The following is a 13,178-nucleotide window of genomic DNA, read 5'->3' on the forward strand; positions in this document are numbered from 1 at the left end:
ATGCAGCTGGGCCTATGAGCAGCTCTGAAGCTGGAATGGCCCCTCTGAGTTGTCCCCCTTGAGGCAAGCACGCTGGGCCTATGCACCCTTGCAGAGACTACTCATTGGATTCAGCTCATCCTCAGGGAGGGAATGTGGCTTTGCTTGAGGAGACAGTTCCCTTAGGCAGAAGATAAATCCTAGAGAGAGACTCAGCTGAGAGATGACAGCCGCCAGTACTCCCAGCACCCAGGGGATGACTACCGTGCATAGAAAAACACACGACTCTTTATTAACATTTTCAGTAACAAGCTCTATTGTTGTTATTGTGGAGTTGATTCCGACTCACAGCAACCCCTTTCAAAAGCTGATCACCAGGCCTTTCCTCTGAGGCACCACTGGGTGGGTTCCAACTGCCAACCTTTAGGTAAGTGCTGTTGTTGTCAGTTGCCATCAATTCGGACTCATGGCGACCCTGTCAGCAGAGTAGAACTGCTCCATAGGGTTTTCAAGGCTGTGTCCTCTCAGAAGCAGATCACCAGGCCTGTCTTCCAAGATACCTCTGGGTGGGTTGGAACTGCCTACCTTTTGCCTAGTAACCGAGCACTTAACTGTTTGCGACACCCAGGGACTCCCAACAAGGCCTAAAAAAAACCCACTGTTGCCCTGGAGTCGACTCACACCCGTTGCTGTTCAGTCGATTGCAACTCATAGCAACCCTGTAAGAGTAGAACTGCCCCATAGGGTTTCCAAGGGGCGGCTGGCAATTAAACTGCCAACCTTTGGTTAGCAGCCTGAGCTCTTAACCACTGCGCCACCAGGGCTCTCTAACAAGGTCTAAAACCCTAGTTACCTTAATTTCTAAGTAGTGATGAACGGCATTTCGAGGCAGACACAACAACTGTATGGGATATCATTTATACCTGTGATTACCATTGGTGTCGCAGAGCTAACACTACTGGGATTTGTTCCCTACATTTCAATTGGAAGAAAATGCTAAATTTCCGCTCAAGGTAAGTGAAAGTAAAAATGTACTTTTTTTCCATAGAAGTCCACACCTAGCTAAGGAGTCCTTGGGACCCAGTACCCTGTCTTGTGCACTTTGGAACGTCCAGAGTCGGCTGCAGCTCCGGACACCTACTGGCATTTCTGGAGTCATTACTATAATTTAAACTGACGGGATCCTATTTTAAAAATAGAAATTTAAAAACTTCAAAGGAACCCCTGCACGGCTTACATCCTCTACAGCCGACAGCGTCACTCTGAACCGGAATGAAATCTCGCCTCTCCAGGGCGTGACTAAGTGGGCGCCAGGCCGGGAGGGGCGGGGCCAGAGAGCGCGCGCTAGCGCTTATAGGCGGACGGGGTGAGGGGGCGGGATCCGCTCCGCGAAGGTTCCCAGAAGTCCCGCCCCTTCAGTCTGCGCCCGGCTTCCCACGCTCCCGGAAGGAAGTCCCGCCTTCAGAAAAGGAAGCGGCGGTATGGGCGGGTGCCGGCTGTGACCGCTGGGACAGCAGTGACCCGGCAAAGCGAAGGTGGCGGAGGTTGTGGCAGGTCGCTGGTTCTCTGGGCTTGGGTTGACGGTTAAAGGCGGGAGCCGGCCGCCTGGAGTAGCCCGGGGGAGGAGTCAGGTGCGGAGGGACTGCCTGGTTACGGCCGGTGGGGTCTGGAGTCTGGGGGCTGGAGCAGGTGGAAGGAGCAGGGACGGCGTGAGGAGATTCTGGCCGTACCCCGGCCTGCGCTGTCCCTTCCGTCTTTCCTCGACTCCTCTTTTCTGCGGCGCACCCTCCCACAACCCCTTTGCTAAGTCCTGGGGGTCGAGGCTGGGCAAGGTGGGCCTCCCCTCCCCCATGGGGATCATCACCTCGCCGGCCCCCTCCCACAGGCCTGCACTCCTTGCTGTGGTGTTACCTTCTTTCTTTCTCAGAGACCTCCTCCCAAACCCACAACCCTTAGAAACGTGCCCTCAAAGGGTGGCATAGACCTAACGCTAGTATTTCCTGAAGGGTGGAACATATTCAGAGGGATCCCACGAGGTGAGTGCCCTCCTGGTAGGTTCCCATAAGGATGACAGGAAGAACAGGGTTGGCCAGATTAAGAATAACAAGAGAGTAGTGTGAACGGAGATGTCAGCATTAATCGGTTTCTTTGCTTTGGCGTGTGCGTTTAGAATTGTTTGGAGTCAGCACTGTGATTCCCGGCCATGGGTTTGTCTGCATCTACGCCTCCTGTTGCAGTTCAGACCGATCGTCAAACAGCGTCTCCACCTTCGGGATGTCCGATGCACGAAGGGAAAATGAGAGGTAATCAACTGTCTAGAAGATAGTAATGAAAAGAGAATCCTCAGCAGGATTGTAAAGAAGAGGGAGTGTAGCGTGCTGGTGAAGCTCCTGAGAGTGAGTCAGCCGGGGCTCGGTCCTTGTTTTGCCCCTTGTGAGGCGTGTGACTTTAGACAAGTTGTTTCTGCTATGTCTGTCCACTACCTGTAAGATGGAGATACTCTGATAGTATTTTAGAAGGTCATTGTGAAGATTCACTGAGATAATGCATGAAAGTGTTTCAGAGAGTGCTTGACACTTAGTAATTGTCCCATAAATCAGCTCCCACCCCCAAAGTTTATGTCTACGTAAGAGGTTTTCTGCTCAGGGCAGTTGTGTCCCCCAGGGAACATTTGGCACTGTCTGGGAGCATTTGGCACTCGTCACAACTGGAGGAGATGGTGCTACTGGATAGAGGTCAGGAAGGCTGCCCAACATCCTGCAATGCACAGGACAGCTCCTCACAACAGAGCATTATCCAGCCCCAAATGTCAGTGGTCCATATCTGCTGTAGATTGTATACAGGCATGTCTTGAGTCCGTCTGACCTGTGACTTCCTGTTTTAACCTGTGATGGGGAGGAACCTACATGGAGTGCTCCCAGAGTACTAATACTTTCTTGTGTTGCAGTCGTTCATGCCATCACTCAGTTGACAAAGATTTACTCACTGTCGACTCCGTGCCAGGCATTGCTGGGGTTTGTTTGTGCACTGAGAGAACCAAAAACCAAAGCAAACCCACTGCTGTCAAGTTGCTTCCTGCTCGTAGCAACCCTACAGGACAGAGTAGAACTACCCCATAGGGTTTCCAAGGCTGTAATCTTTACAGGAGCAGACTGCCACATCTTTCTCCCATGGATCAGCTGGTGGGTTCAAACTGTTGATCTTTTGGTTAGCAGCCAAGCACTTAGCCACTGCACCACCAGGGCTCCTCATTGAGAGAACACCAGGGTGCAAAACAGACCAAACTCCTTTTCCTAATGGAGGTTATGTTCTAGTCCACAGGCTCCTGTGTGATAGGTTTTCGCCCCATTTTATAGTCAAGCAAACTGAGGCATGGAGTAACTAACAGAGACTCTCTAAGTCATACAGCTAGTGAGTGGCAAGGCCGGCAAAAATTCTGTGACCTTGGACAAGGTCAAATCCAATAGATTCTGACAAAGCACCCGTGCTCCTGCTGTGAGCGTCCCCAGGGAGGCTATAGAGCTGTCCACTGGTTGATTTCGTTTGTCTGTATCCTGAAGAGCCGTCAGTTAGATTTATTTGCGTTAGTAAAAAGCATGGGTATTTGTAGGAGATTGAAAGGGCTACTGGTTATATAATGTGAAAAGTTTAAACACATTCTTTCTTTTGTAACACCAAGGTAAGACCAGCGATCTGGAAAGGCTTGGAGCTTTGCTTGGTAGAGAGGGGAGGGATAGCAGGACTCCCTTCACCCCTAAAGTGGGCAGTGGCATGGGGTACTAGGGGATGAGGCCTGGGAGGAGAGGCATAGAAAAGGGAGCGTGTACAACATCTAGCATTGCCATATCCGTGTCACTGCCGGTCACTGCTGCTGCCTAAGACAGGGATTCTTTCACACGAGCAGCCCTCTCCCAGGGCGGTAGCTTGCCAGGTGCTGGCCCGCACTCTCCTAACTCGGAGAGCAGCTCCTCAGGCCCTGCACTCGCACAGATCCACACTCTGGATCCTTGGGCCTTGCGGGCCCTTCCTGCTGCTAATCTTACTAAGCTCAGACCTTCCCTCTTCAGAGGAGTCTTTAAGGTCTGCCTCTTCTTGCTAAACCATGGCCATCTGCTCATGGGGAATCACACGTAGGCAGAGTTTTGTGCTATGCCTAGTTTCATTCTGGGAAGAAAGTGCAAGCATAGTGGCACTCAGACTTTCCGCCACTAGCTTTTTTTGGAGTCCCTGGGCAGTACAAATGGTTAATGCGCTCAGCTGCCAACCAAAAGGTTGGTGGTTCGAGTCCACCCAGAGGCACCTCAGAAGAAAGGCTTGGCAGCCTACTTCCAAAAACTTAGCCATTGGAAACGCTACTGAGCAGAGTTCTGCTTTGACACACGTGGGGTCGCCATGAGTCAGAGGCTACTCAACCACAACTGGTTGGCCTCTTTGAAGGCTGCTGTGCATGTTTGCTTCCGTCGCCCCCGGTACCTCACACGGTGCATCAGTACGGAACACCTGGCCTACACTCTACCCTGACTGGGCAGGAACTTGTCTGCAACTTGCAATGGCAAGTCAAGAACACTGGGTTAAATGTGGCCCGGCCCCCACTTTGGTTCCTTGGCAGCAGCTCACTGCTGCAGTCCAAACTGGGTACCTTCTAGTCAAATATTAAAACCACGGCACAGACAAACTCTTGGAGCTGATGATTTCTATTTGTTTATGTTTGGTGGGGGCATGGCACAATAAGAGGATAGGTCTCCGTTACTCTTTCAGAGGCAAAGGAAATTTACAAAACCTCTTCATCTTTAGGACTTTGGAATGTTAGGTGGCTTAGCTCTTGGTAGCTTTAAATGACAGAAGCCTGGCTTTTCCTCTGTTGGTAATCATTGGTCAAAAACAAAGCTCTTTAGGGCCCCTATAGAGGGAGCCACATGTCCTGCCTTTGTAGTGACACCATTTTCATACTTGATTTATTTCAGGTTGCCCAGAGAGTTCAAAACCATCAGACTCCACCTGTGAGAGCAAAACGTACTCTGTGCCTGCTCACCAGGAGCGCGCATACGAGTATGTGGAGTGCCCTGTGAAGGCCACTGCGTCTGAGAATAAGGAGAACCTAGATCCTTCCAATCTGGTAATGCCTGCTCATCCCTGCGTCCTAGGACTTAACTGTGCTGAGATTCTTTCACGAACTCCCAAGACACATTGCAGGCTATTGGGATTGATTCTTCTCTCCTTTTAAAACAAAGACGTTGGATCTTCCTTCCACACTGAAACTCTAGACTGTGTTACTTATGGAGTCTAGTTTCAGAGAACGCCTGAGAAAGAAAACTGCATACTAAAAGCCAGAGTAGGTTTACCGGAAAGAGGCCATGCCAAATGAATGTTTTCTTTTGGGCTAGAGTCGCTAGGTAGCCCAGGGAAATTCTATAAGGAGTATAGCTAGAGTTAGCAGAGGTGGTTTTCGTCTTGGGAAAACCTTGTAGGCATGCTAAAAGATGGCGTGCTTCTTAAGGCATGGGTGGGTGCCACCTGCATATGAGTCCCAATGTGGGGCAGTGTCACATGACCACCAGCAACTGTAATACCATCAGAGAGGGCGAGGACAAGATGGGTTGTGGCCTCTTCATATTTCGTCATGGTCGCACAGCACAGGGTTTCATTTTTGGAATCACTTTTTATTGGAGAGACAGGTGGATTTAGGCCTGCACTTTAGAGGGCCACGGGCTTATCTAGAGAATCTAGAAATCCTGATGAATCAGGCACCATTTGACACTGGTTTTAATTTGTCCAAAGGAAAAAAAGACGAGAAATGTAACCACACTGTTTATGAGAACTCAAAGGGGAAAAAGCACTTCAGTACTCTGACTCTTCAGAACAGCCAAATTCTCAGAGAGGTCTGGAATTTTGATGCCACCGGTTTCGTGGGGACCCTGTGCCTGGCGTGTGATGCATTTCTTCCCAGGAAGTAGTTAATTATACTGCGTATTTTCACTTTATATCCAATTTGCAACATTACACAACCTGCTTATTTGATGTAGATGCCACCACCTAATCAGATGCCAGCCCCCGACCAGCCCTTTCCACTGTCTACTGCCAGGGAGGAATCCTCCATCCCGAGAGCAGATTCCCAGAAAAAGTGGGTTTACCCGTCAGAGCAGATGTTTTGGAATGCAATGTTAAGGAAAGGGTAAGTGGGTGCCCTGCTACTTTGAATAGCAATTTGCTTGTCAGCTTCATCTAAGAATTAAATGTTCAAGGCGTTTTTATCTCCAAACGTTGAGTAAATATTTGTAAGTGAATTGGTTTCTGATGGTTGACTAACTTTTCAGACCTATCAGAATATAAATGCAAGGCCAATAACCATTAAAGGAAAACAAACAAATAAATCCCACCATCATATAAAATGCTTTAAAAAAGTTGGGGAATCATCAGTCAATGGTAACATCTGAAAAAGTGGCGCCCAAAAGTAGATGGTGCCACGGTATTTGTGCAACTCTGGTTTCTGGTGACTCCGGGAAAGAGCTTAAGGGGAACGTTAACCCTTTGTTTCCGGCGTGTCTGTAGCACATGTGGGTTTTGTACTACTCTGCAGTTAGGAGGGAATCTTCCCAGTGAGGCTGAGATCACTTAAATTGGTAGACAGTGCGCATTCTTCATCCTTTCATAAAGGGTAGTGTTTAATAAATCATCCTATGAAGCCGTGCATTAGTTTTCTGGCACTATCAGCAATACTCGTAAAATGTTACCACGTGTTCTTTCCTAGGTGGAAGTGGAAAGAGGAGGATATTAGTCAGAAAGACATGTATAATATCATTCGAATTCACAATCAGAATAACGAGCAGGCTTGGAAGGAGATTTTGAAGTGGGAAGCCCTTCACGCCACGTAAGTGCGCTTGAGACTCTAAAAACAGGCCTTTTAGCAGCTTTCCTATTTCAGACCGGTTTTCCAGAGTTTTCACCCTTTATTCAGATAGTTTGTTATTCTGATAAAGCACGCTATGTGGCATCTTAGGAAACTCTGGTGGCGTAGTGGTTAAGAGTTCGACTGCTAACCAAAAGGTCGGCGGTTCGAATCCACCAGCTGCTCCTTGGAAACCCTATGAGGCAGTTTTACTCTGTCCTATAGGGTGGTTACGAGTCGGAATCTACTCAGTGGCAAGAGGTTTGGTTGTTTATGTGGCAATTTTTGCTGTGTGACAGTACCCTGCACTGAGTGGTGTCAGACAGCAACCACTTCGTGATGGCCGTGGATGCTGTGCGCCAGGCAGCATGGGCACAGCAGGGAGGGCTGGACTCTGCTTCACCAGGTCTGACGCCTCAGCCGTGAAGACTCGCTGGTTGGGGCTGACTTGGCAGCGGTGGCGGAAATCCTCTGAAGCCACCATCAGTGTCTTGGCTAAAGTCCAGTTAAATGGTTTTTTAAAGTCTTGTTTTGTTTTTTAATATGTGGAATCTGAAAATTCAAGAGCAGCCCTCCCTGGGTGTCACCAGTTGGGCAGTGGACCCCGGATGGGTGTGTGTGATGCCACCTCGTCAGTAACCCGCAACTGTCAGGAGTCACCTCCCTGCTTGCTAATGAGGGGGAACCACGATTGTCTGCAGTGACTTTGTTTGAAAGTGTGCTGTAATTAAAACTCTCTCCGAATTTATTCGAGCACTGCTATGGAACCAAGAGAAAAGCAAAGAGGAAATTTAAGGGTTGCTTTCAGCTCCCTCTGCAGTCATTTTCCAGAGTTGTGTCAAGATGAAGTAGCTTGTTGAAAACCCACGGACCAGTCTCCAGGAGAAAGTCTGCCTGAACTGAGCTTCATCTCTGCCTGTGCCCTCTTCAGGAGAGAGGCTAATGAGCTGTTCCTACAGGGAGAAGGGAAAGAATTCCCCGAGTCAGGATTGTTGCTCCCTCCGTTAGCAGAGAGACACATCAGCACAGAAGCCTGTCTTACCAATGTCGCAAACAAGATCATAGGCTGCCTCATTGATGCCCTCTTCTGGCGTCCATCGGGAGAAAGATGTAGCAGTCTTGGAAACCCTATGGGGCAGTTCTGCTCGGTCCTGTGGTCGCTATGAGTTGGAATCACGTCGACAGCAATGGGTTTCATTTTTGGGTTTTCCCTCCTCTGTGGGGAAACAACTGTGTGTCTAGTGTGTAGGCCCATGGGGAACCCCAGGAGGGCAGGGCTAGAAGGGCCTCGTATGAGACTGCTGTACCCAAGTGCCTGGGCAAGTGCTGACACCAAGGAGGTCTTCAGTTTGTGTTTGCTTATTCATTTATTTAGGGAGATGGTCCAACACTAAAAAAAAGAAAAAATTACAACTAGTTCCTAGGAATTCATCTTTTATTTTTCTTTACTCATAATATTGTTCATTGATTTCAAAGGAAAGAAGAGTGTAGGACTTTTTTTATGTTCATGTGAAACACCCCCAGCCTTACACCTATTTCTCTTCTGAGAATCTGCCTGTATCCCTGCACCAAATGGAAAGGTCCTGTTTCCTGACTCTTGGAAAGAACAGTGAGCGTATTTGGAAGGAAGGGGGGAGAGTGAAAGGTACCCACTCCAGAAATAAAGAGGAATATTCTTAATAGAGGGAGTATTCCTTTGAATTATCCCTTTAAAAGTTATCTTTTTCTGAACATGTGAGATTTTTTAAAGCACATACAGAAAAATGTACTATTGAAAAATTGGGACATCTTTTTCAAAGGAAAGAAGATATACATATGTATTTTTTTTATTGTAGTTTAGACGAAAGTTTACAGAACAAACAAGTTTCTCATGAAACAGTACACATACTGTTTTATGACGTTGGTTAACAACCCCACGGCATGTCAGCACTCTCTCCGTTCTCGACCTTGGGTTCCCTATTACCAGCTTTCCTGTCCCCTCCTGCCTTCTAGTCCTTGCCCCTGGGGTGGTGTGCCCCTTTAGTCTCATGTTGTTTTATGGGCCTGTCTAATCTTTGGCTAAAGGGTGAACCTCGGGAGTGACTTCATTACTGTGTCCGGGGGCCATACTCTCAGGGTTTCTCCAGTCTCTGTCAGGCCAGTAAGTCTGGTCTTTTTTTGTGAGTTAGAATTTTGTTCTACATTTTTCTCCAGCTCTGTCCGTGACCCTCTGTTGTGATCTCTGTCAGAGCAGTTAGTGGCAGTAGCCAGGCACCATCTAGTTGTACTGGGCTCAGTCTGGTGGAGGCTGTGGTAGATGTGGTCCATCTGTCCTTTGGACTAATCTTTTCCTTATATCTTTAGTTTTCTTCATTTTTCCTTGCTCCTGAAGGGGTAAGACCAGTGGAGTATCCTAGATGGCCGCTCACACGCTTTTAAGACCCCAGACGCTACTCACCAAGGTGGAATGTAGAACATTTGGAGAGAAGATATTTTAACAGACTTTTCTTATCTGGGGATCTCTAGGGAATGTCCTTGTGGTCCGTCGTTGATCCGATTTGGAGGTAAAGCTAAAGAGTATTCACCAAGGGCAAGAATCCGTTCGTGGATAGGGTGAGTACCAGTGCAAAAATGTTACTGTTCCTTCCTCAGGTCAGGGTAAACTTTCTCTTCTTACCAGAAGTGAATAATCTAAAAAACTATGGTGTCAAGGAAAAACAAACCTATGATGCCCCAAAACACCAAGAAACTACATACAGCACCACCTGCCAAAGCTGAAACAGTGTTCACCTGCAAATTTCTTCTCCTGTTCTCCCGCAGAGGTCCTAACGACTGTAAGCTTCTTCCGCTCCCTGAAGTTTGCCCATTGATAGGCAGATCTCTTGGGATCTGTCCACTTAGCATTTCTCCCTTTTTTTCCTAGGGTAGCTCAGATTCGCAGCTCCCACCTGGACTGCTGCAGTATTTCAGCTGACCTGCCTGACCTGGGTCTCTTTCCCAGTGACTGATTCCTTTGCTAGTAGACGAGCTGCCATCTGAGCTGAAATCGTTAAGTTATTCAGCACCACTATCCTTTAGTGCTGTAGACTGTGTGAGTCTCTGAGTGAGTCTCATCTCCCCAGTTAGATGTCTGACTCTCAGGGCAGGCATGTGCACGTGCGAAGAACCAGGACTGAGCACACAGGAAGCGTTCTAACCCTCACTGGCATGTTTTCGTTCCAGGTATGAGTTGCCTTTTGACAGGCACGATTGGATCATCAACCGCTGTGGGACAGAGGTGAGGTACGTCATTGACTACTACGATGGCGGCGAGGTGAACAAGGAGTACCAGTTCACCGTCTTGGACGTCCGTCCTGCCCTGGATTCCCTCTCAGCGGTGTGGGACAGGATGAAGGTCGCCTGGTGGCGCTGGACTTCGTAACCACTATTTTGTTTGAGATGGAAAAATAGCACCTATTTTTTTCTGAGAGATATATTAAACTATTTTCCCCAAAGTGAATTGCATTCATGATGTAATAGAGGCTCCAAGTCGGTAATCACACTCAACCCTTTGCTTCAGGAAGGACCGTTCTCTTGTGAATCACATTTTACTTTGTGGTTTATAGCAGGTTCTTTTACGTTTTCTTCCATTTCAGCTTAAATAGTAGCCCCTTAGTTTCTCCTTCAGCTGCAGTATTCCCTGTATTTAATCTAGAAATGTCTGTACAACCTCTGAAAAAGAACTTTTCTTAAAATGTTGAACAAAGATGCTTTTCTGTCCTTACATTTTCTCATGAATACTTGATATGCAAACACTGAAAGCCAATTTGATGCTCAGGAGGTATTAACCTCATCAGATATTTTAACTCAAACTGTTCATTATAAATAAGAGGTAGTTGTGCTTTTTAAAAAGTTGACCAGTATTTTTAAAGTCCGTACAGTGTAGTAGCGACCCCCAAACATAATGAAAAGGTATACACTGGAAATAAACTAAGACAAATCTTGTATCTTCAAATTCTCATTTAAACAAAATTTTCAGACTGGACCTTGTTCTAGAATACAGGTAGTCCCCGACTTAAAACAGGGTTCCATTCCAATGACTCCATCGTAAGTTGTTTCTGATGTAAGTAGAATATCTCATTGATTTTTTTTGGTTTTCATTATTATCTCCTTTTATTATCAGTATCTTTATAGTCATAGCATTGAATGATAATGTCGGCAAATTACGTGCCTCAGAATTGTAGTAGATATTGCTAACAATAAGATGTACAAAAAAAAAAAAAAAAAGATGGTCATAAGTGCAGTTAGTCAACCGGAATATGTCCTAAGTCGGGGACTACCCGTGCTTTCAGCTGCACCGTGATTAGATCATGCTTTGGAATATGTATGTAAACTTCTGAAATACTTTCTGTTTAACTCTTGTTCTAATACATAACCACTGCAAGCAAGCCGCCTCCTTGTCCCTGGCATTTGTTGAGTTATCTCAACTTAGTCCTGTTCTTTCTGTCTGAAGCCATCCTCTGGTTGACCTAAACTCAACCCTCGAAAGCCTGGTTCGAGTCGCACTGCCGGCAATGGTCCGCACTCTAAATTTTGATTATATTTGATTAGTATGTGATTATATTTGAGTGTTAAAATTCACTGGAAGAGTTTTTTTTTCCCCAGATGTAGAGTGTTTGAATTAACGCACAGTCTCAGTTCAGATTTTTTTTTTAAGGAAGTTCTAAATTTGCCATTGAAATCCTTCAAACTAGTAATTCATAAACTGGTTGCTCTGATTTCCACTAGCATGTTACAAACGCTTGTTGGTTTTGTTTTTGTGTGTGTGTGGATGATAATAAATCCCTTAATTTATCTGAAACACTGTGTGTTATTAATTTGTAGATGGGCTTGACAGTCTGTGAGTCATTATTCTGGTACGGACTTCTTTGCGGTGTCAGTTTTGTCGTGTGACGTTTTACAAACCCAACAACCTTAAACACTTCTATACTTCAAAATGTTTGTATATTTTAAAGTAAAGCTGATCATGACAGGTTTTGAAAGTCTTTTCAGAGTAACATGACACTTTACAATTGTCTCTTCAGACATGTAATCTTTACAGAAGTAATGCTACGGTCTGTTTGAGACAGCCGTTTTCTCACCTGTTAATTACATATTTTCAAACTCTGGAGGAAACTAATTACTGTTGGCTTTTTTTTTTTTTTGTCCTAAGTGTGTCAAGTTGATTCCGACTGATAGCGACCCTATAGGACAGAGTAGGACTGCCATGGTTTCCAAAGAGCAGCTGGTGGATTCAAACTACTGACCTTTTGGTTAGCAGCCATTACTCTTAACTGCTGCATCACCAGAGCTCCTTTGGATAAGTGTAGGATAAGGTATGACTAAGAGAAAGCAAGCATTGGAACGGGACCCTGAGAATGAAACCATAGGCAGGGATTCACCCCTTTTGGGGGGGGGGCGCTACAGTATTTCTAGGGAGAAACAATTTCTCACCTGTCAAGGGAAGTTGCTGACAAGACCAGGGGTGGTAACACACCGTTTCCCACTATTGGCCAAGGTTACGTCCTGGCTATTCGAAGCCAGTCTGTCTAGATTCCACATGATCACGTCCAGGGATGGGTACTTCTCTGCTCTCCTAGATGATCCCATCTATAACCCGAAATTCATTTTAGATGTTCTCCAGGGTTTTAAATCAAAGAAATCTCTGCCCTATGGAAATCACTCTACCACAGAGCCATTGCACGACAGACTAAGCATTAGCAGCTGAGGTGGGGGTTCAAACTGGGATTGCAGACTAAAGTGGATTTGGTGTTCCTGTTAGCTCACCGGCAAACGTTCGTTACGTGTTGACTTACACGCACTCTGGGCATCGCACCAGGTCACGCAGATGCAAAAGCACAGTCTCGTGGAGGACGGACTGTAAGAAACAGTGGCGAGTGCTAAAATTCTGACTGAGAGTGTTAACCCAGGAGATGGGAGTTCACATCAGAGTCCTGAACAGACAAAGATGGTTACGTTTTTGTACTGAGTCATCAGCAGGGTTTATCCTCTACCTGAGTGATTAACGCCTCTGAAGCGAGCTCAGCAGTCAGCGCGCCTCTCAGTGGCTGGCTGAATGGTGCTCTGGACCATTTTCGATCTCCCTGGGCTTGAGGCAATGAGCGAGGTGGTGGAGAAAGCGTGTCCCGGGGCCAGACGGCCTGCCCTGGACTCTGATCAAGGTCTTTAGGCCTCAGCTTTCTCTGCTGTAACATGAGAATACAAGAGCCAGAAATTCCCAGAGTTGTTCGGGTGCTATTACAAGGTGTGGGGAAGAGCCCGTAGGGCCTGTGTGTGATAAATGTTAGCCCTCACC

At 46.8% G+C, this 13,178-nt stretch overlaps 1 protein-coding gene across 4 annotated transcripts; it reads left to right on the top strand.

Moving 5' to 3' along the window:
- The first annotated feature begins 1,399 nt into the window (after positions 1–1,399).
- LOC100667706 (holocytochrome c-type synthase) lies at positions 1,400–10,836 on the top strand. Of its 4 annotated transcripts, none has more exons than XM_023555235.2 (7): positions 1,400–1,514; positions 2,150–2,282; positions 4,944–5,095; positions 6,003–6,151; positions 6,728–6,847; positions 9,371–9,457; positions 10,067–10,836. In XM_023555235.2, exons 2-7 carry the CDS (start codon positions 2,183–2,185, stop codon positions 10,263–10,265), a joined length of 807 nt encoding a protein of 268 aa, XP_023411003.1. In that variant the 5' UTR covers positions 1,400–1,514; positions 2,150–2,182; the 3' UTR covers positions 10,266–10,836. The 4 variants fall into 4 exon arrangements, with proteins under 4 accessions (XP_023411003.1, XP_010594099.1, XP_003416039.1 ...); XM_010595797.3 differs by having other exon boundaries at positions 1,426–1,533; XM_003415991.4 differs by having other exon boundaries at positions 1,432–1,610.
- The last annotated feature ends 2,342 nt before the right edge of the window (positions 10,837–13,178 follow it).

Source organism: Loxodonta africana, chromosome X (genome assembly GCF_030014295.1).
Source record: "Loxodonta africana isolate mLoxAfr1 chromosome X, mLoxAfr1.hap2, whole genome shotgun sequence".
Lineage (NCBI taxonomy): Eukaryota > Metazoa > Chordata > Mammalia > Proboscidea > Elephantidae > Loxodonta > Loxodonta africana.

Coding starts and splice junctions, on each gene's coding strand:
- LOC100667706 (XM_023555235.2), top strand. CDS start 2,183: ATGGGTTTGTCTGCATCTACGCCTCCTGTTGCAGTTCAGACCGATCGT. Junction 6,152..6,727: donor AATGCAATGTTAAGGAAAGG/GTAAGTGGGTGC, acceptor GTTCTTTCCTAG/GTGGAAGTGGAAAGAGGAGG. Junction 9,458..10,066: donor AGAATCCGTTCGTGGATAGG/GTGAGTACCAGT, acceptor TTTTCGTTCCAG/GTATGAGTTGCCTTTTGACA.